At 43.1% G+C, this 20,614-nt stretch overlaps 1 protein-coding gene across 4 annotated transcripts in view; it reads left to right on the top strand.

Moving 5' to 3' along the window:
- The first annotated feature begins 8,197 nt into the window (after positions 1–8,197).
- Positions 8,198–20,614, top strand: part of SPIRE1 (spire type actin nucleation factor 1) — a 145,916-nt gene continuing 133,499 nt past the window's right edge. Inside the window, exon 1 of one of the 4 annotated variants that reach the window (XM_079108850.1) lies at positions 8,198–8,669. In XM_079108850.1, coding sequence (XP_078964976.1) covers positions 8,402–8,669 — 268 coding nt within the window. In that variant the 5' untranslated portion in view covers positions 8,198–8,401. The remainder of the gene's footprint in view (positions 8,670–20,614) is intronic. The other 3 variants (XM_079108852.1, XM_079108851.1, XM_079108853.1) reach the window with 3 other exon arrangements.

The raw sequence follows: 20,614 nt of genomic DNA, 5'->3' as shown, positions 1-20,614 counted from the left end.
CCTTTCACCTACCCATCACCCACCACCCAAGTTTCACCTCTCGATTCTCTGACAGCAGTCAGCAGACTGACCACAGACTGCCAGAGGAGCACCAGCTGCCTGCTGCTGTTGCCTGGAAGTTCACTGTCACAGTACCTGCAGGTTTGGTTACACATGGCTGCCGCCATTTTGAGACAGAAGCCAGGACTTCTAGGATGCCAGGCCGGACTGACTAAGCCCCATTTCCAGAATCCCTCAGCCTGACTGAACACACCCTGCCTCCGGGACCCTCATATCAACTGACTGCTTCCTGCCACCAAAACCCCCAGACCGACTGACTGCGCCCTACTACCAGGACCCTCAGACCAACTGATTGCACCCCGCCTCCAGAATCCTGCAACCAGAATGACAACACCCCACCTTCAGGACCTCCACCGACCACGCCCACACCCCGAGCTGCAGCTCCCCATTTGACAACACATTTGGAAACCAGAGTGGCCATCTTGAATGATCCTGGAAACTGTATCTCCCATCTTTAGGTGGGGCAAATCCCATCCTGAGATGCCAGCTGGAGAATGGAAGCTTATAGGTTTTAGAAACCTATAGAGTCACTCTAAGCCTATAGTGGGGGAACTGCAATACCCCAGATCTGCACTGCTAGAGGGGAAGATACATGAACAACATGAAAAAACAAGGGGAAAAAATGATCCAAACAAATCTAGATTCTATACTAACAGAATCCAAGGACAGTAAAGTAGAAGAAATGTCAGAAAAAGACTTCAGATTATACATGATTCAAATGATTTGTGAAGCAAAGGATGAGATAAGAACAAATGCAGACAATGAATGATCATACAAATAAGCAGTGGAAGAGCAACTGCAGGAAGCAAAATGTTTCACCAAAGAGTGATTCTCAAAAAAAAAAAAAAAAAAAAAAAAGCAAATGGAAATCCTTGAAATGAAGGAAACAATGAACCACATAAAAAACTCAATGGAAAGCATCACCAACAGACTAGACCACTTGGAAGACAACCTCAGACAATATAAGACAAAATATTTAATCTTGAAAATAAAGTTGCCTAAACATAGAAGATGGTAAGAAATCATGAACACAATCTCCAAGAACTATGGGACATCATGGAAAGACCAAATTTAAGAATTATCGGGATTGAGGAAGGCACAGAGATACAAACCAAAGGAATGAACAACCTATTCAATGAAATAATATCAGAAAATTTCCTAAACCTGAAGAATGAAATGGAAAATCAAATACAAGAGGCTTACAGAACACCAAATGCACAAAATCACAACAGATCTACACCAAGGCACATTATAATGAAAATGGCTAACATACAAAATAAAGATAGGATTTTGAAGGCCGTGAGAGAAAAGCATCAGATTACATATAGGGGGAAACCAATATGGATATCAGCAGATTTCTCAGCCCAGACTCTCAAAGCTAGAACAACCTGGAACAACATATTTCAAGCTCTGAAAGAACAACCAAGAATCCTATACCCAGCAAAACTAACCTTCAGATTTGAAGACGAAATAAAATCCTTCCATGATAAACAAAAATTAAAAGAATTTACAAATAGAAAGCCTGCACTACAGAATGTTCTCAACAAAATATTCCATGAGGAGGAAATGAAAAACAATGTAGGTCAGCAAAGGGAGGAACTACCTTAGAGAAAAACCCACTCAAAGGAGAAAACAAATCAAGTTAAAAACCAAAAATAAACCCCAAACTGAAAATATAAATTATGTCTCAATAATAACCCTGAATGTTTATGGCCTAAACTTATCAATCAGAATACATAGACTGGCAGAATGGATTAAAAAGAAAGACCCAACAATATGCTGACTTCAAGAGACTCAACTCTTAGAAAAAGACATCCACAGACTAAAGGTGAAAGGATAGGGAAAAGCATACCATGCACACGAATTCAGTAAAAAAGTGGGGGTTTCCATCCTTATTTCAGATAAAGTGGACGTCAAGCCAAAGTTAGTCAGAAGGGACAAAGAAGGACATTTCATACTGCTTAAAGGAACCATAAATCAGGAAGACATAACGATCATAAATATTTATGCCCCAAACAATGGTGCATCCATGTACATCAAACAAATCCTTCTCAATCCCAGGAATCAAATGGACCACAATGCAATAATTCTGGGTGACTTTAACCCACCACTGTCACCACTGGATAGATCTTCCAAACAAAAACTAAACAAAGAAACCACAGAACTCAGTAACGCAATCAAAACTTAGACTTAACAGTCATATATAGAATATTCCATCCATCAACAAGTGAATTCACTTTTGTCTCAGCAGCACATGGAGCCTTCTCATAAATAGACCATATGTTATGCCACAAAGTGCCCTTAGTAAATGCAAAGAAATAGAGATACTGCCTTGTGTTCTATCAGATTATAATGGAATGAAAGTAGAAATCAATGACAAAATAAAAAACAGAAATTACTCCAACACCTGGAGACTAAATAATATGCTATTAAATGAAGCATGGATAACAGAAAACATGAGGGAGGAGATAAAAAAAATTTTTAGAGGTTGATGAGAATGACGATACAACATATCAAAATCTCTGGGACACTATGAAAGCGGTACTAAGAGGAAAATTCATTGCATGGAGCGCGTTCAAGGAAAGAATAAAGAGTCAACAACTAAATGTCCTAACCTTACAGCTCAAAGCCCTAGAAAAAGAATGGAACATCATCAAAAGTAGTAGAAGGCAGGAAATAATTAAAATCAGAGCTGAAATCAATGAAATTGAAACAAAAGAAACAATTCAAAAAATTGACAAAATAAAAAGTTGGTTTTTTGAGAAAGTAAACAAAATAGACAAACCCTTAGCCACACTAACAAAGAGAAGGAGAGAGAAAACTCAAATTACTAAAATCCATGATGAAAAAGGAAAGATCATGACAGACACCAGTGAAATATATAACATAATGAGAAGCTACTTTGAAAATCTGTATTCTAACAGAATAGAAAGTACCAGAGACATCTAGAGACTTATGATCCTCCCAAACTGAACTAGGAGGACATAGGCAATTAAAACAGATCAATATCAAGCAATGAAACAGAAGAAGCCATCAAAAGCCTACCAACCAAGAGAAGTGCAGGACCAGAAGGATTCTCTGCCAAGTTGTACAACACCTTCAAAGAAGAACTCATTCCAATATTTCTCAAAGTATTCCAGGAAATAGAAAGGGAGGGAACCCTACCAAACTCATTCTATGAAGCTAATATCACCCTCGTACCCAAACCAGGCAAAGACACATCAAGGAAAAAAAATTTTAGACCAATATCCTTAATGAATATAGATGCAAAGATCCTTAACAAAATCCTGGCAAACCGCATCCAAAAACATATTAGGAAGACAGTGCACCATGATCAAGTGGGGTTCAACCTAGGAATGAAAGGTTGGTTCAACATCCGTAAATCAATAAATGTAATCCATCATATCAATAGACTTAAGGGTAAGAATCATATGGTTATTTCAATTGATGTGGAAAAAGCATTTGACAGAATACAACACCTCTTCATGCTCAAAACACTAGAAAAAATAGGGATAGTAGGAACATACCTGAACATTGTAAAGGTTATTTATGCTAAGCCCACGGCCAACATCACTCTTAATGGAGAAAAACCAATAAAAGCATTCCCTTTAAAAACAGGAAGAAGACAGGGATGCCCTCTTTCACTACTTCTATTCGACATTGTACTTGAAATACTAGCCAGAGCAATTAGACAGACTAAAGAAATTAAAGGGATACGAAGAGGAAAAGAGGAACTCAAGCTGTCACTATTTGCTGATGACATGACTCTCTATTTAGAGGATACAAAAAACTCCACCAGAAAACTTCTAGACCTCATAAATGAATTCAGCAAAATAGCAGGATATAAAATTAACACACATAAATCTAAAGCATTTTTATACATAAGTGATGAAACATCTGAAAGGGAAATGAGGAAAACAAATCCATTTGCAACAGCCTCAAAAAAATAAAATACTTGGGAATGAATCAACCAAAGAGGTGAAAGATCTCTACAATGAAAACTACAAAACATTAAAGAATATGAAGAAGACCTTAGAAGATGGAAAGATCTCCCATGTTCTTGGATAGGCAGAAATAATATTATCAAAATGGCCATACTTCCAAAGGTGCTATACAGATGTAACACAATTCCAATTAAAATCCCAATGACATTTCTCATAGAAACAGAAAATGTAATCATGAAATTCATCTGGAAGAACAAAAGACCCAGAATAGCCAAAGCCATCCTGGGCAGAAGAGTGATGCAAGAGGTGTCACTATACCAGACCTTAAACTACAGTAGAGCAATAGTAGTAAAAATGGCATGGTATTGGCGCCAAAATAGACAGGTAGACCAATGGTACAGGGTAGAAGACACGAAGACATACCCACATCAGTACAGTAACCTCATATTCGCCAAAGGTGCCTAAAACTTACAATGGAGAAAAGATAGCCTGTTCAACAAATGGTGCTGTGAAAACTGGAAATCCATATGCAGTAAAATGAAATGAAATCCCTATCTCTCACCCTGGAGAAAACTCAACTCTAAATGGATTCAAGGATCTAGGAATTAGGCCTGAGACCCTTCACCAAACAGAAAAAAATTAGACCCAACTCTCCATCACGTTGGTTAAGGACCAGATTTCCTTAACAAGACCCCCATAGCATAAGAAATAAAAGCAAGAATCAAGAAATGGGATAGATTCAAACTAAAAAAGTTTTTTCTCAGCACAGGAAACAATAATGTGAAAACAGAGTATACAGTATACAGTATACAGAGTATACAGAGTATACAGTGTGTGGGAGAAAATCTTTTCCACACACTTCAGACAGAGCACTCATCTCCAAAGTTGATAAAGAACTTAAAAAACTTTACACCCAAAATACAGTGAACCCAATAAATATGGGGTAAGGAAATGGGCAGACACTTTACAGAAGAAGATATACAGCTGATCAACAAATATATGAAAAAGTGCTCATCATCCCCAGTAATTAGAGAAATGCAAATTAAAACCACCCTAAGATTTCATCTGTCTCTAATTAGAATGACCACTATCAAGAACATAAGCAATAATAAGTGTTGGCGTGGATGTGGGGAAAAAGGCACACTCACACATTGTTGGTGGAGTTGCAAATTGGTGCAGTCACTCTGGAAAGCAGTGTGGAGATTCCTCAGAAAGCTTGGAATGGACCCACCATTTGACCCAGCTATCCCACTCCCCGGTTTATACCCAAATGATGACTTAAAATCAGCATATTCCAGTGATACAGCCACATCAACATTTTCAGCAGCTCAATTCACAATAACTAGATTGTGGAACCAACCTAGATACCCTTCAATTGACGAATAGATAAAGAAACTGTGGTATATATACACAATGGAATATTACTCAGCCATAAAGCAGAATAAAATTATGGCATTTGCTGGTAAATAGATGAAGTCGGAAAATATCATGCTAAGTGAAATAGGCCAATCCCCAAAAAACAGGCCGAATGTTTTCTCTGATAAGTAGATGATAGTGTATAATGAGGGGGGGTGGTGGGGGGAAGAGAAGAATGAAGGAACTTTGGATGGTGTAGAGGAAAAAGTGGTGCGGGGTGGGGATGGATAAACAGTAGAATGAAACAGTATTACCCTATGTATATGTATGATTAGGAACGGTGTGAATCTACATTGTGTACAACCATAGAAATGAAAAGTTGTATCCCATTTGTGTACTTGAATCAAAATGTGTTTGTAAAAATAAATATTTTAATTAAAAAAATTTTAAAAGAAACAAAATTGCTGATTTTCAAGATTTTCCTCTGTGTAGAGATGGAACATCTAGCAATATTCTAGCCTCTACTGAATGACATACAAGCTCACAAAGGCAAAAGATTTACTTTTTATGCATGAATTTGCGTTTATGCATGACACACACACACAGACACACACACACACAGACACACGAGTCCTTCTATTGTATATACCCTCTGTGACTCAGTGCCATGTTTTTCCCTCCCCAAATGTTTATATTTTTAAAATTATCATTTAGGAAAGGAAAAAAAATCTCAGTGTTACTAATTTTTTTAAGAACCTTTTAAAAATCAGTGTTAACGTTGTTTGGATTTCTTTTCCATTTCCACTCCTCCTCCCTTGCTATTTGTTGTCCTTTGGTGGATGTTTATTTCCTACCCATGCCTGATACTAAGTAGCAAACAAGTGACTCCTGGGTTGCTCAGTTGATTAATTCATTTAACTTGTTTCTTGGCAGGTAAGGCAAGGACACCAGAGGTGTTTTTGACTGTAGTTGTGCAAATGCAATGGGGCAGCAATATCCCACAAAGCCAGAAGATGGTGGTTCTGTTCACAAAAGTAGGCCATTTCACTCCACTGTTCAATCTACTTTAAGCCCCTTGATATTTTAAAATTCCACCCAGAATCTAAACTTGCAAAATAGCAAAATTTGGGAATGTTTGAGCATGATTTTAATCATAGTCTATAAGGAATCAAAGCTTTTTACCTATGAGGGTATGGTGACATATAAATACTGCATTTTTACATATGAGATTATGAACTGATAATTAAGTGGTGCTACGTATGTCTTTTTAAAAATATCAATTTGTTTTTGTACTGAGGATTGAACCCAGGGGTGCTTAACCACTGAGCAACACGTCCAGGCTTCTTAATTTTTGAGACACTGTTACTTAGGGCCTCCCTACGTTTCTGAGGCCAATCTTGAACTTGCAATCCTCCTTCAGTCTCCCGGAGTTGCAGGGGTTACAGGTGCGTGCCACTATGTCCAGATGTATGTCTTTAAGTGAAATTATAATAAAGTGACTGCACCCCATTTCTTATACTTCCTGAGTTTTGGCTTCCTCTTTTCCATATTCCAGGTGTATACACGGTGGCACCTTAGACATTAACAATAAACTGTTGTGAGTTCTTCTGCAAGAGTTAGCATGAGGTTTCTTATATTGCACATAAAATGGTAGTTCTATAAATTTCTTGGCTGATGCTTTCGACTCTGTAGAGTATTTGACCCAAGACTAGCCTTCGAATTAACTCCTTTACCAATGGGTGATTATTTTACTTAAGAATTATGTTTTATGGCTTGCTCAGCGGGTTCAGTGAGGCCCGGGATTTATTTCTTGCATTCTGTGGCTAATTGCCCTCAGCTGAGTTTTGCCACTGTGATATCAATTCCATCTCCTGTGAGCAGATTGGGTTAAGTGGGTCATGACACGTGTGGATACTGGAGAGATTACCTTAGTGAGGGGCTCTTCTAATGATACCAGTGAATGTGAAAGGAGACTGAAACAAACATCTGCAAATTGTTCCAGGCCCTGATCTAGGCGATTGGAAAGAGTCAGAGAGGGGCACCCGAAAAGTCCCCTGTTCTTACTGAAGAGGAGAAAGAGATATATAATAAAAATCTAAAAATCAGTGCAGGGACACTGTCGAATCGGATGGTCAGGAGAGACTGCACAAGTCTCCAAAGAGTCGAGGGGTCCAACAGGGAGGCCCGGGAAACGGAGGCCGGAGCGTTTCAGCAAACCTTTCGTTTCTTGGGGATTCACTGCAGGCTGGGCTCAGGTTGCCAATTAGCATTTCCGTAAGCCTGTTCCGAGGGCGAGTCAGTGACAGCTACTACCTTGCTTGCTCTGCAGGGTGGCATCCCGCTGGCGCGCTCGGAGCACCGCCACGGTCCGCGGGAGGGCGCCGGGACCGTGCCCAACCTTCCGTCGCGCAGCCCCCAGGCCAGGCGCCAGGGCCCCGGGCGCGTCAGCCTCCCGAATCCGCACGTCCTGCCCTCCCCCGCGCATCCCCCGCCGCACATTCCCCCGGCCGCGGGCACCCTCCCTCGACCGCTCATCCCCCGCCGCGCACTTTCTCTCCCTCCCTCCCTCCACAGCGCATCCTCCGCTGGGTTGCGCAAGTCTCGGGACTGCGGGCCCCCTCCTCAACCGCGCGTCCCCGCGGCCGCGCCGAGCCGGGGCTGAGCATTCCCCGCGGACCCTGCCCACCGCTCCCTTCGGCGGCGCGGCGCCTCCGCCGGCGGGCCTAGGGGGCGGGGCCTAGGGGGCGGGAGGGGCGGGGCCGGCGGGCCTAGGGGGCAGATGGGGCGGGGCCAGCGGGCCTGGGGGCGGGTGGGGCGGAGCCATCGGACGCCGGCGCGGCCGGCGCGGGCCTGTCAGAGCTGCTGCGGCGTCCCGGCCGTCCTCGCTCGCCCACGCCGCCGGCCCTCGCTGTCCCGCGCCTAGGCGGCGCGCGCGGCCGGGTGGGGCGGCGGCTGGGGCGGCGGCTGGGGCGGCGGCGGCGCGCGGAGACGATGCCGCGGAGCTGAGCGGACGCTGGCACCCGGCGCGGCGCCTCCACGGGATGGCGCAGGCGGCGGGCGGCGAGGGCCCGGCCGAGCCGGCGGCCGCGGCGGGCCCGCCGGACGCGCTGAGCCTGGAGGAGATCCTGCGGCTGTACGGGCAGCCCATCAACGAGGAGCAGGCGTGGGCCGTGTGCTACCAGAGCTGCGGCTCGCTGCGGGCCGCCCGCCGCCCCCCGCGCCGCGTGCGCTCGGCCGCGCAGGTCCGCGTCTGGAGGGACGGCGCCGTCACGCTGGCGCCGGGCGACGAGGGCCCGGCGGCTGCCGCAGGTGAGCGGGGCCGGGCCGGGCCGGGCCGGGCCGGGGCTGGGGGGCGGGCCGCGGGCCCGGGTCGGCTGGCCTCCTCCGCGGCCGCTGCCGGTCGGCGCGCAGCGGGTCTCGCAGGTCCGCGGCCTGCGGCTCGGAACGCCCGGTTGCAGCCCCGGGAGGAGGCTGCTCTTCGGGGAGAAATGAAAATAGGCCAGGGTTTTAGGGGCTCCCGGGGCTGGAGAGTGCGGGCCCGCCCGTGTGGCGCGTGCCGCGGTGATGAGGAATAGGCCCGTGAAGTGGAAACTTGGCGGTGCTCAGGGAGCGGGGAAGGGGCTGGTCGCCTATTGTCTAGTGTCAGTCGACAAACACCTGCCCAGGGCGAAGAGGAGGTTGGCGGCAGGTGTCTTCTGCCGGGTTTGAGCTCATTCAGCCTTTTGAGAGGCAGGTCTGTTAAAACATAGGAAAACAACCCACCTTCAACTTTGAGAAAGTTGATGGAAGTGTCAAAATGCTGAAGGTGAGAGATGTAATTCAGAATTAGTCAGTAAAATGGCATCCAGTGAAAATCCTTTACTAAATTGAAAAACATCCACGATTATAGTTATTCTTTCAGTCCTACCAGAACGTTTATCTTTGTGTGTGTGTCAGGTAAACCCATTTTGTATTTTAAGCCAGCCTTTAAAATTTTTTTTTAACCAAGACAAGTCTTTCAAATTGCACATATTTATGGGGTACCATGTGATGTTTCCACACATGCATACATTGTTATTCAAAGCCAGCCTTTTGATAATTCTTTTGAAATTATATTTCAGATTTTCTGGATCTGATGTACTTCTTGTATCTGGAGTTGGACTCAGTAGTACTAAATATTACTTTCAGTTACGAAGTATTAAGACAGAATGAAAATATACATTTTTGAAAGGACAGTGAAGCTGTGCCTTGGTATTTAGCTGTTTTCTCAATAGAGGTGGTGTGCAGCCTTTATTTAGAAGTAAGTAGTATTGGCACTTTACAGAGAGAACAATCCCTGGTTGAGAATAGTCTGTCTCCTGAACTTAATCCCAGAAGAGTACTTTAGTTGCCAGACTGACAGATTCTTTTTGTTGCTGATAGAACTTTCCTTGTATGACATGAGTAATTTTCGGCTACATAGTGCAGGTGGGAGTGTGTTGACTGCAGTGTGAGCAGAAATGGCCATGGATGTGTCAACCGTCCTCTTCCTCCTTGCTTCTGCACGTGACCTCTGCTGCCAGTTGTGGAGAGAACCTAATCAATGTGTTGACGAAGTCTTGAGCATTTCAGGCCTTGTTCATGAAAAATATTTAGGAAGTTCATAGTAAAATCTTATATTAACTTATTTTTTCAGGATTATGAGTAGATGCATGGCTACAGAAGACACATTGTCTTTGAATATTTAATCATGATTCTTAAAAGTGATGAGTAATTTGGTACTGTGCATACTTGTGTAAGTTCTATTTTTAAGGAAAAATCATATTTATACAACAGCTATTGTAAGGAGCACTTTCTTTTTCCTCTTGTATTTAGCATGATTGTATGTAGTTAGTGATCAGCATTATTCATATTTTTAAATGTTATACAGTGAGTTATTTTCTAAATGGAGACTTAGGAAGTTCATCAACTTGCTGAAAGTCATAGTGGTAATTCTGAATCAAATCCAAGTCTTTTTGACCTCTATTCTTTGTAGTAGTGTGGAATGACAGATTTGGTTTGATTCCTTTCCTTTGTAGCTGAATGACCTTGAATAAGTTCCTTAACCTTCTTGTATCCAGCTTTCTGTATAAAAGTAGAATATATGTCTTTTTTTTCATCCAGGAAAGTTTTTTTTTTTTTTTTTTTTTTTTTTTTTTTGTGGTGCTGGAGATTGAACCCAGGGCCTTGCATGTGAGGTAAGCACTCTACCAGCTGAGCCCCAGGAAAGGTTTATGTGAACTAATACATTTAAAGTGATTGACACTTTCTCACCCTCTCTGCTGGTCTTTTCACACCACCGAAGTACCTGTAGTTTAGCTGCTTTTTATTTCTACTCAGAATTGGGACAAATGTCTAAGGGCTACTTTTCTTTTTTAGTGCCAGGGATTGAACCCAGGGCTTTGCCATTCTGGGCAGGTGCTTTACCACTGAGCTACACCCCCAGCCCCTAGGCAAGGGTTTCTCCATCTCAGCAACATTGACATTTTTGGTTGAATAATTCTTTGTGTGGGGGTCTCCTGTGTAGCATCCCAGGTCTCTACCACTGGATGCCAGTAAGCCCCAGCTCTCCCCTCCAGTTGTGACAATAAAAAACCTGCAGACATTGCCATCTGTTCTCTGAGGGACAAAATTATCCCCTGTTGAAAGCTACAGATGCGCCCAGGAGTGTGTTCATGTGTAGCAGTGGATATTGGTTGTAGGCCTCAGGTGAACACAACCTTCAGCCTGTTGAGTGAATGGGTGGCGTTGGTGCTTGCCGCCATTAGTATCACCCCACTTAGCCCCATCAGAAGAAAGAGCACCTCATAAGCTTTACCATCTTGGGTGTACTAGGCAAGTGCTTGATCACTGTGCTTCACCCCTAGACCAGTTCTTTTTTACTTTTTTTTTAAATGCATTTCGACTCATTGTACACAACAGAGCAGAACTCTTCATTTCTCTGGTTGTACATGATGCAGAGTCACACCATTCGTGCAGTCATACATGTACATAGGGTAATAATGTCTGTCTAATTCCACCCCACACTCCCTCTTCTCTTGTATACTTTTAAAGAGTATGGTCCTCTGTCAGCATTTGAGGGAGTTTGGTTCCAGGTCTGCTGCAAATACCCAAATCTTTGGATGCCATATAAAATGGCATAGTATTTGTGCGTGAACTATGCATATCTTCTCTAGATTACTTTTGACACCTAACGTGTGGGATCCCACAGATACTGAGGACTGACTTTGGAGATCCATCCCAGAACAGTCCCATTTAGCTTGGATAAAACAAGTAGGAGTACATTATAAGAGAAGTAGAAGATGATGAGAACTGTTCACGGCATAGAAATGAGACATTGGAAGGAGAAACAAGTAGTTTGGCTGCTAAGTACTTCAGGTACATCTCAGAGCCACACTTAGGGTTCTCATAAAGGCAGCAAGATACAAAACTGAAGGAGATAAGGAAAAGGGAAATTGTGAATTAGGATCGTAAAACCAGCAATGTGTTTTGTGAAGTGTTTCTGTGATGACAGGAGGCTAGATTGCTTAGAATTGTGAGGGTTTATGAGTATTTTTAGGTAGTTTATATGCATTCTTTCCTGATGTTTAAGCAGATGTACTCATAAGACCTTACTGTGGGAAGAGTTTCTTAGGTGCAGATTGATGAAGTTTTCATTTTCATGCCCTGATAGTCAAGGAGCTAAAGATGTGGGCCCTGGGTGCTCACGAGGAAACCTAACTGGCACTTAGAGTATACTTTGGTATCTTTAGAAAGAAGTAACTGATGATATTTAGGTGATATTCTAGATTTCCATAAGATTAAAAAATTTGTTTTTCTGGGTTGCCACAGAGTTACTAATAGCATCATATTAAAAATTAGAATCATGTGTGGGCTTGTCAACCTTCAGGACTTAAACACATTTGTTAAATGATGACCAATATTTATTTCAAATTTTTATTTCAACATTTTTAATGTGCCTTTTTAGATTGGTAAAGAACATCTTAAAGATTATGGTCACATTTTGATTTTCAATAATCTTAAGGTTGGTAATAGGTTTTCCTGGGAGGAACAATGAAGGCTGTGTATACTAATAAAGGCATCCCTTGAGAATGGTTTCTTGGTGTAGGGAACATTCAGGCTTTGTTTGGGATTTGAAAAGAGGATATGATCAGTCAGGCTTCTCAGCAAGGTTCTTTCTAATTTAGTGGTGAGAATGGTGTTGGGATAATATCCCATTTGCTTTTAAAGAGGGAATATTTGTGAAGGTAGACCTAATGAAAACGTGTAAAACAATTTTGGTCCACTCCTGCTTTATTGCTTGAGTGTTCACCTCCTGGTCATTAAATGAAAAGAACATATGAGGTATATGTGTGAGTCCAGGGTAGGTGTTGGGGGTTAGTGGTGGACTTACGGACTGGTGAAATGCCTTATTGGTTACAGGAATAGGTAAGACTCACCTTCTGTGCTGCGTGTTCAAATCTGTCAGCTTAATTCTGTCTAACGTGTATTCATTGGCTTCCTACTATGTGTGTAGTGTTCCAGTTTTCATGGGTTATTTAAACATAAATAGTTGTAGTCATTGAGGGGAGAAAATAAAACCTATACAGAGTAATAAATTTACCGTGAAGTTAAGATACCTTAAACTCCAAGCCCCTTCATTTACCCAGGCCCCTCCCAGTTCATTTGCACAAATAAATCATTATTAGATGACTCTCAGCTTCACCCTCCAGCAAACTTCCATACATCTATTTGAGCTGTATGCTCACAAGCACGAGGAGAGATTCTAGGGTAGAGCTTTCTGTCTTAAGCAAAGGGAAGCAAAGAATTTATATTCAGGTGTTGGTGCTTCGGTAAGTTGTGCTCAGGAAAGCATTAGTCTCGATAAAAGTTTTTTTTTTTTTGGTATTGGGGATTGAACTCAGGGGCACTCAACCACTGAGCCACATCCCTAGCTCTGTTGTATTTTATTTAGAGACAGGGTCTCACTGAGTTGCTTAGCACCTCACCATTGCTTTGAACTCACGATCCTCCTATCTCAACCTCCTGAGCCTCTGGGATTATAGGCATGTGCCACCGTGTCTGGCTTGCTTTAAGTTTTGACTGAATGAAGACAATCATTGATCTGCCAAGGGTCATGTGTTGGTAAGAGCCACTCGGCTGCTCTCCGTAAGGTCAGACTCGCCCTCTGGATCATAGGTTCTGTAGGCAGCAGCTCCGTCCCTCTTCTGTAGGAGTCATGAGCCTCTATACTTCCACTTGCTTCCTGTTGACCAAGTGGAACACAAGAAAAGGGCCTCTTCCCAAGTATTTAAAAGAATGAGGGAAATACTACCTGTCACCCCCCAAAAAACAAACAAACAAACAAACAAAACTTTATTTTGGGCAGAATTTTAAGATTACAGAGAAGTTACAGAGATATTCCCAGGGATTCCCGTGTACCCCTCACTCCCCCTATGATGCTGGCATCTTACATCACTGGGCACATTTGTCAGAACTGAAGCCAGCAGTGGTACCCGACTGTTACCTGGACTGCTGACTTGGCTCGCATTTCCCCAGCGTTTCTGCTCGTGCCTCTTTCCACTGCAGAAATCTGTCCAGGATGCCATCCTGAGTTAGTCCTCGCCCTGCTCGGTCTGTTTTGGGCTGACAGTTTCCTGGTGGAGTGTCTCTCCGTTTGGGCTTGTCTCACGTTTTTGTGTCTAGACCTGGGTGCAGATGAAGAATTCCAGAGGTGAAGGGCTCCTCTCCTCGGTGGTGTTGGGGCCCGAAACGTCAGTGGTTATGTTAACCTTGACACTTTGTTAAGCAAGTTTTTTCCAGGTTTCTCTACTAAATTACTGTTTTCACCTTTTTGTGCTCTTGTTTAGAAATGGGTTGCCTCCTCCAGCCTCATTCAGAAAGGGGGCCAGGTAATTAAACAGCTCTTGGAGACCAGAATGTCTCTTCTCTAGCTGAGATTGTCCCCTCTCCCCCCATTCACTTGTTGATCCAATCACCTGTTTTCATCAGTCTGGATTCCCACATGTTTTGTACTTTGGTTGTTATCCATTTACACTATTTTGCTGCTCAGATGGTTCTAGCTGTGGCCATTGTGGTGCTCTTTTGGGTTGGCCACAGTCCTTTTAACCTTCGCCATCCTTTTTGGTGGCACACATCCTTGCTTTCTGGCACTGCAAGATGTTTTGAGTCTCATGTTGTGTATTTCCTGTCCAGCACCTGGCTTCGTCTGTGCCTCCAAGGAGCTGTGGTTCCTTTGGCTGGGAATGGTTGGACATCAGAATTTGAGCCCCAGCCATGCTTGTTGCTGCTGTAGCTTAATTTTAGTTTTAATGTAGAAGAATTACAGTGTTAGCTTCGTTCTTTTTGGTGATCACACTGCTAGGTTTGGGGTTTCTTGCCGGTGTTTTATTCCTCTTGGATGCCACTGTCCTGTTCCTTTGCTCAACAGGTATTTACTGGATACCACAGAGCCAGGCTGAGTGGGGAGGGTAACAGCAGTCTCTGCAACCTATGTGTCAGAGGGAGAAACGCCTGGGAGTTGAAGCCAGAGAATCCTTTCCTGGGACGTTGAAAAACGTCAAAATAGATCTACTGAGTCCTGGGGTTGTGGCTCAGTGGTAGCATGTGTGAGGCACTGGGTTCAATTCTAAGCACCACATAAAAATAATTAAAGAAAGGTTCATCAACAACTGAAAAAAAAAAAAAAAAAAAAAAAAAAAAAAAAGGATCTACTGGCCCTGGGAGGAGGATGCCTCGATATAGCTGGGCCAAGCATTCATTGACTGAGGTATGTGGATGGTCAAAAAATGGTTTGGGAAATCTCAAGGTCATTGACCTCCCACTTTCAAAGTAGTTGTGGAGACAGGACTGGCAGTGCCCCTAAAATAGTAACAGAACTGTCCAAGTTATCACCCATCAGCCACATTTGAAATTGTTCCCTGTTTTGCAAATGTGGGTTTCCATTAGTGCTCTGAAGTGCAACATGTAGGTACAGTTCACTCTCTGTGGTGTGTGGATCTGCTCATAAAACATCTTACACAAACAAAAGAGACGAAAACAAAGTGTGGTCAGCACAGCGTTGGCTGAGTATTTCATATTGCTAGCTGGGATCTTGTTGCTTTAGGGATCTAAGACTGAAGCATGCCATATAATGTGATGTAAATTAATTGGGAAGGTCCTGATATTTTCTCCAGTTCTAACCTCTTCGGAGTTACTTTGGTGGCACTGCCAAGTCAGCCAGGCAGGGTTTGCTTTTGACTGCATTGGGACCACCTGGTCCAGCCTTTGCTCATAGGTGGGCATCCTGTGCATTTTCACGTGTGTGGAGGAAGCTGTTTCCTGGCACCTTACTTTGTTTTGCTGCTGGCATTATTCTCATTTGAAGGTTCTTAATGCCTCACCAGATTTTTAACCACTTTAAGCCCATTTCATCTGTACCTAAGTTCATTCAGCAGGTAGTGTTGGATTTATTCCTGGTGGGCTGATAATGAAGTACTATCAGGGTCTCTTAAAAACTTATTTTTTTGTGTGTGTATGTTGTACATATTTGAAAATAAATATTTGACCAATTTTCTTCTAACTAAAAAACTAATTTCACATTTCTTACTCAGAGCTTATTTCTTGGACTTCTTGGGCTTTTTCCAGTTTTCCCCCACAATTTTTCTTTTTTGAAAGTTCAGCATACATACTGGGAAGTGCCCAAATCATTAGTAATACAACCATGTAAATACTAACCCAGTAAGAACAACACTCAGCATACAAAACAGGACCAGACCAGGGCAGGAAAGAGGACATTACCAGTCACCCAGAAGCCCTCAGCCCAGCTAATCATTGTCTTAGTTTTTATCACCAGAGATTGGATTTGCTTGTTTCTGAACCTTATGTGTACGGGATCTTATATTTTGTTTGTGTCTGCTTATTGAAATTTTTATTCTTTTGTTTGGTGCTGGGGATGGAATCAAGGACCTGGTGTTTGGTAAGCATGTGCTCTGTGGCCAAGCAATACTCCCAGCCCTGTCTGGCTTTTAATCAGCCTTGCATTTGTGACATACATGATTAGCGGCATGCTGTTCAACTGTAGGACAGTACCTGAATTGATGTATCCTTTCTGCTGTTGACTTGAATTATGAATAGTTTGGAATTTTTAGCTGTTTCAAGCAACACTGCTGTAAACACTGTTGAATTAGTAATATTTGGCTTTCAAAAATCTGCTAAATTATTATTTGCTTTCTGTTTATCCCACCTGTTCTGTATTCATTTTCTTATTCTCTTTATGGATATTTAAAAAAATTATTAAAATTTCCTCCTTCATTGTAATATTCCTTTTTTTCTTGTGATTGCCTTACAAAATGCATTATTGACTTATTAAGTCTTACATAAATTGCTAGTTGTATTATTTTCTGGAGGTTCTAAGGTCTACAATGGCCTTAGAACACTAATTCTATTTATTTCCTGTTTTTAATATGATTGCTGACATGTATTTTAGCTCATATATTTTATTTATTTATTTATTTATTTTGATATCCAGGATTGAATGGCAGGGTTGCTTAACCACTGAGCTTCATCCCTAGTTCTGCCCCCTCCCCCGCTTATTTATTTATTTATTTATTTTTAATATTTTGAGATAGTCTCCATAAGTTGCTTAGGACCTCACTAAGTTGCTGAGGCTGGCTTTGAACTCTTGATCCTCCTGCCTCGGCCTCCTGAGCCTCTGGGATTACAGGTGTGTTCCACTGCTCCTGGCAAGAATTCCTACGGCAAAGGAGTAACTATTTGAGCTAATAGATATGCTAAGTACTCTGATGTGATCATCCTACAATATATACATGGTGAAATATCCCTTTATACACCATAAATATATATAGTCATTGTCTATTTGAAATAAAGTTAAAGGACTGGGGATGTAACTCAATGGTAGAGTGATTGCTTAGTGTGCATGAGTCCCTGGGTTTGATCCCCTGCGGGGAGAAGGGGTGAGGAGGAAAAGGGGAGAGAGCGAGACAGAGGAGAGAGTTTTTAGTGTTGGTTGTGGTGGGGTTTTATTCCTAATAATAATAGGACCTCATGGCCTGTGTTTTGCTTATAAAAACGGACCCTTAGGTTATACTGATTGTGCTAATTTTTTTAAAAAGTAGTCATTTCTCATTTTCTCTACCTTCCTCAATATAATTAGAAGTCAAATTCCTATTTAATATACTTCCTTAATATCTTTTCTTTCTCAGAAATAAAGCTGGGTTCTTCTATTTGACCAGGAATGGTAGAGTGCCTTTAACAATCCCCATAGGCCTGGGCATGGTGGCTCATGCCTGTACTCCCAGGGGCTGCAAAGGCTGAGGCAGGAAGTTCATGAGTTCACATTCAGACTCAGCAACTTAGTGAGATCCTGTCTTTAAATAAAATACAAAAAAGGACTGGGGATATGGCTCAGTGGTTAAGTGTACTTGGATTTAATCCCCAGTACCAAAAGAAAAAAAAATCCCCGTAGGTTGCCTGGTCCTGGGCGTGGCCTGTCTTTCTGGGTGTTTAGTAAAAATACCATGTCAGGGGAATCCTGTTACATGACTTACTAATTTCAGGGATATTTGAGTGCCTTCTGAGAGAACTGTCCCACAGGTTGAAGATGCCGGGGGTGGGGGGGTGGGGGGGGATGTGGTGCACCCGTGCCAAGCAGCGGCTCGCAGCTGCATTGCCCTATAGTGCAGGGCAGCGACTTCAGAATCTCAGAGGCATGTGGAAAACTTTGGGCCCAGAGCAGAGTGCTGGCTTCCCGGTGACACCGACTGATATCAGAGGAGGTTTCGTTTCTGGACAACGTAAGGGTTGAGCAGTGGGATAAAAGGAAGGCCGAGGGAGGCAGTAGAAAGGTTGGCAGTATGGAAGGATGTCTGTGGTAGGAGACAGCATGCCACCTGCGGGGCGGTGAGTGTGGCGCTGTGCTGCCCCCACTTGCCCTGGACATCTTCACTGCGTGGCTGCTAAGTCTGTCAACAGCCAAGTTCTCACGGGGTGCTTCAGGCAGCACTGCCACTTATTTGGACTTGGCATAGGAGGTTAAACCTGTTGGTCCTCTCTAGTGGGTGTTCACTGCGCCTGGGGCATGGGATGTGTGTGGGAGGGCATGCTGGCTGGGACTATGGGCACTGGAGAGGCCGCAGAGGGCTGTGTAGGGAGATGAAGAGGAAGGGTGACCTGGAGGACTTTGTAGAGGGGTCCTTGATGGGGTGAGGTCAGGGCCAAGATGCCACTGGTCTTCCCCGCTGTCTTTGGAGCCAGTTGCTTTGAGTTGTAGAACCAGTTAGAGTTACCAGGGCTGCTCAGATCAGAGGGATGGAGGGCTGTCCAAGGACAGTGGGACTGAAGAGTTGGGAACTGGAACAGGGTGTGGCTCTTGAGTTCTTGATGTGTGGGTGAGAAAGAGGAAGGAATCTTCAGAGGCTCCCAGTCTCTCTGCCTGGGTGGTGTGGAGGCCAAGGGGCAGGTCAGGGAGGGAGGAAGATGACCTGTGCTTCATGGAGACTACTTTTCCTGTGGAGTCATGTTACCTTGTTCTTCCAGACACTTGTGAATCCACTGTGTGATGTGTGATAACATGGAAAGACTTGGCTACAGAAGATATGGTTTTGATTCTTGGCTCTGATGCTTATTGCTTGGTTGTAACCTCAGGCAAGCCATGTAGCCTCTGACTTTCTAATTAAAAAAAAAAAAATCTATGAAATGGAAGTGATATTTGTTCACTTTTTTTTTTGTACTGATGATTGAACTCAGGGGTGCTCTACCACTGAGCTTCATCCCCAGACCTTTGCATTTTTTATTTTGAGGTGGGGGTCTCATCATATTGCTGGGACTGGCCTTGAGCCTGTGATACTCCTTCCTCCTGTTGGGAGTTATTGGGGTTCCAGGCGAGCATCACCACACCTGGCTGTTCAGCTTTTTTTACAGGATTGTTTGCAGGATCGAATGAGGAATGTGTGAGGGCATTCTGTCAGCTCATATGTACTGCACAAATCTTTTGGTACCGAGCTGTTAGTACCCTTTGTGAAAAGATGAGTATTTTAAGATTCTTTGAGTCAAGATTGATAAGAAGTTGTAAAACAATGTCAGATATAATATCTGGAGATTCACAGAATGATTCTTGAGGTTGAAAACAGTCTGAAACTGCAGGTGTTCATATTTGTCTTAGTACTTGCTATCCCAGGTTGTAAGAATAGATCATAAATACTATGAAGAGTTCAAGTAGCAGAGGAGGGTAATTAGCCTTTGAGAACTATTTATAGTTTTACTTGGTTTCCATGTGTATATTCTTGTTTTTCCTGTTCTTTACTACTTTCTAACTCATTGGATATTCACTTACTAATTAACTTAGCTTCTTTAAACCTTTTTTTTGGGAATGAAAGAGCTTATTTCCATTAATAATAAAAATAATGTAAATATAGCAGATCCCCTGAACTCTGGGAACAGATTTCACATAAGACCTGTAAGATAAGACAGCTTAGAAGAAATGAAACATTTGGATGATTCTTTGCGTAGTGTGTTAAAATTTTGATGGGATATTGTCATAATGGTTGCTCCCAAACTCATGTTTTCCTTTAGTTAATGTCATTTTGTTCTGTCGGTACTTAAAGAACTTGGGCAGGGAATGCAGCTCAGTGGTAAGGCACCTGTGCACGAGGCTCTGGGTTCAATCCCTAGCACCAAAACAAGCAAAAACTCAGTATTTTACTCACAGGTATAATAAAAAGCAAAGCTGCTTCTTGACTCTCCCCTTCCCCTTTTCTTTTTCCACATGTGTCTGTGTGTGTATAAATATTTACATGAATGAAAATTGAAATAAAAATTAAAAACATGTTCCTAAGTAGGTTTGTGTATGTGTGTTGTGGGGGATGCTGGGGATGAACCCAGGGCCTCTTTCATGCTGGGTAAGCACTGTACCCCTGAGTGACCCTCTCTGTCCCCAGGCCAACCTGGGTTTTTTGTAGTTTAAATCAGATATACCCAAATCTTGGTAGGGACGAGTAATAGAGAGGTCAGTGATATGGATGGTGGCATCCATATCACTGACCTCTCTATTACTCGTTGTGATCTTTCTAGGGGAGATGCAGCTGGCAGGATAGGAGAACCTGAGCTGTCTGGCAGGGCTCCTCTTGGCTGGAGGATCTCCATGCGGTCCTGTGCTACAGTGGGGAGGAGATCCTAAGGGTGTGCAGGGACGTGTATAAGGGACACAGGAGAACCGGACCCTTGGCTGACAGGGAGCCCTAGACATTTGGGATTGGCAC

This window comes from Sciurus vulgaris (genome assembly GCF_902686455.1).
Source record: "Sciurus vulgaris genome assembly, chromosome: 13".
Taxonomy (NCBI): domain Eukaryota; kingdom Metazoa; phylum Chordata; class Mammalia; order Rodentia; family Sciuridae; genus Sciurus; species Sciurus vulgaris.
Note: the sequence above shows the minus strand (reverse complement) of the source record. Positions and strands in the feature narration are given on the sequence as shown.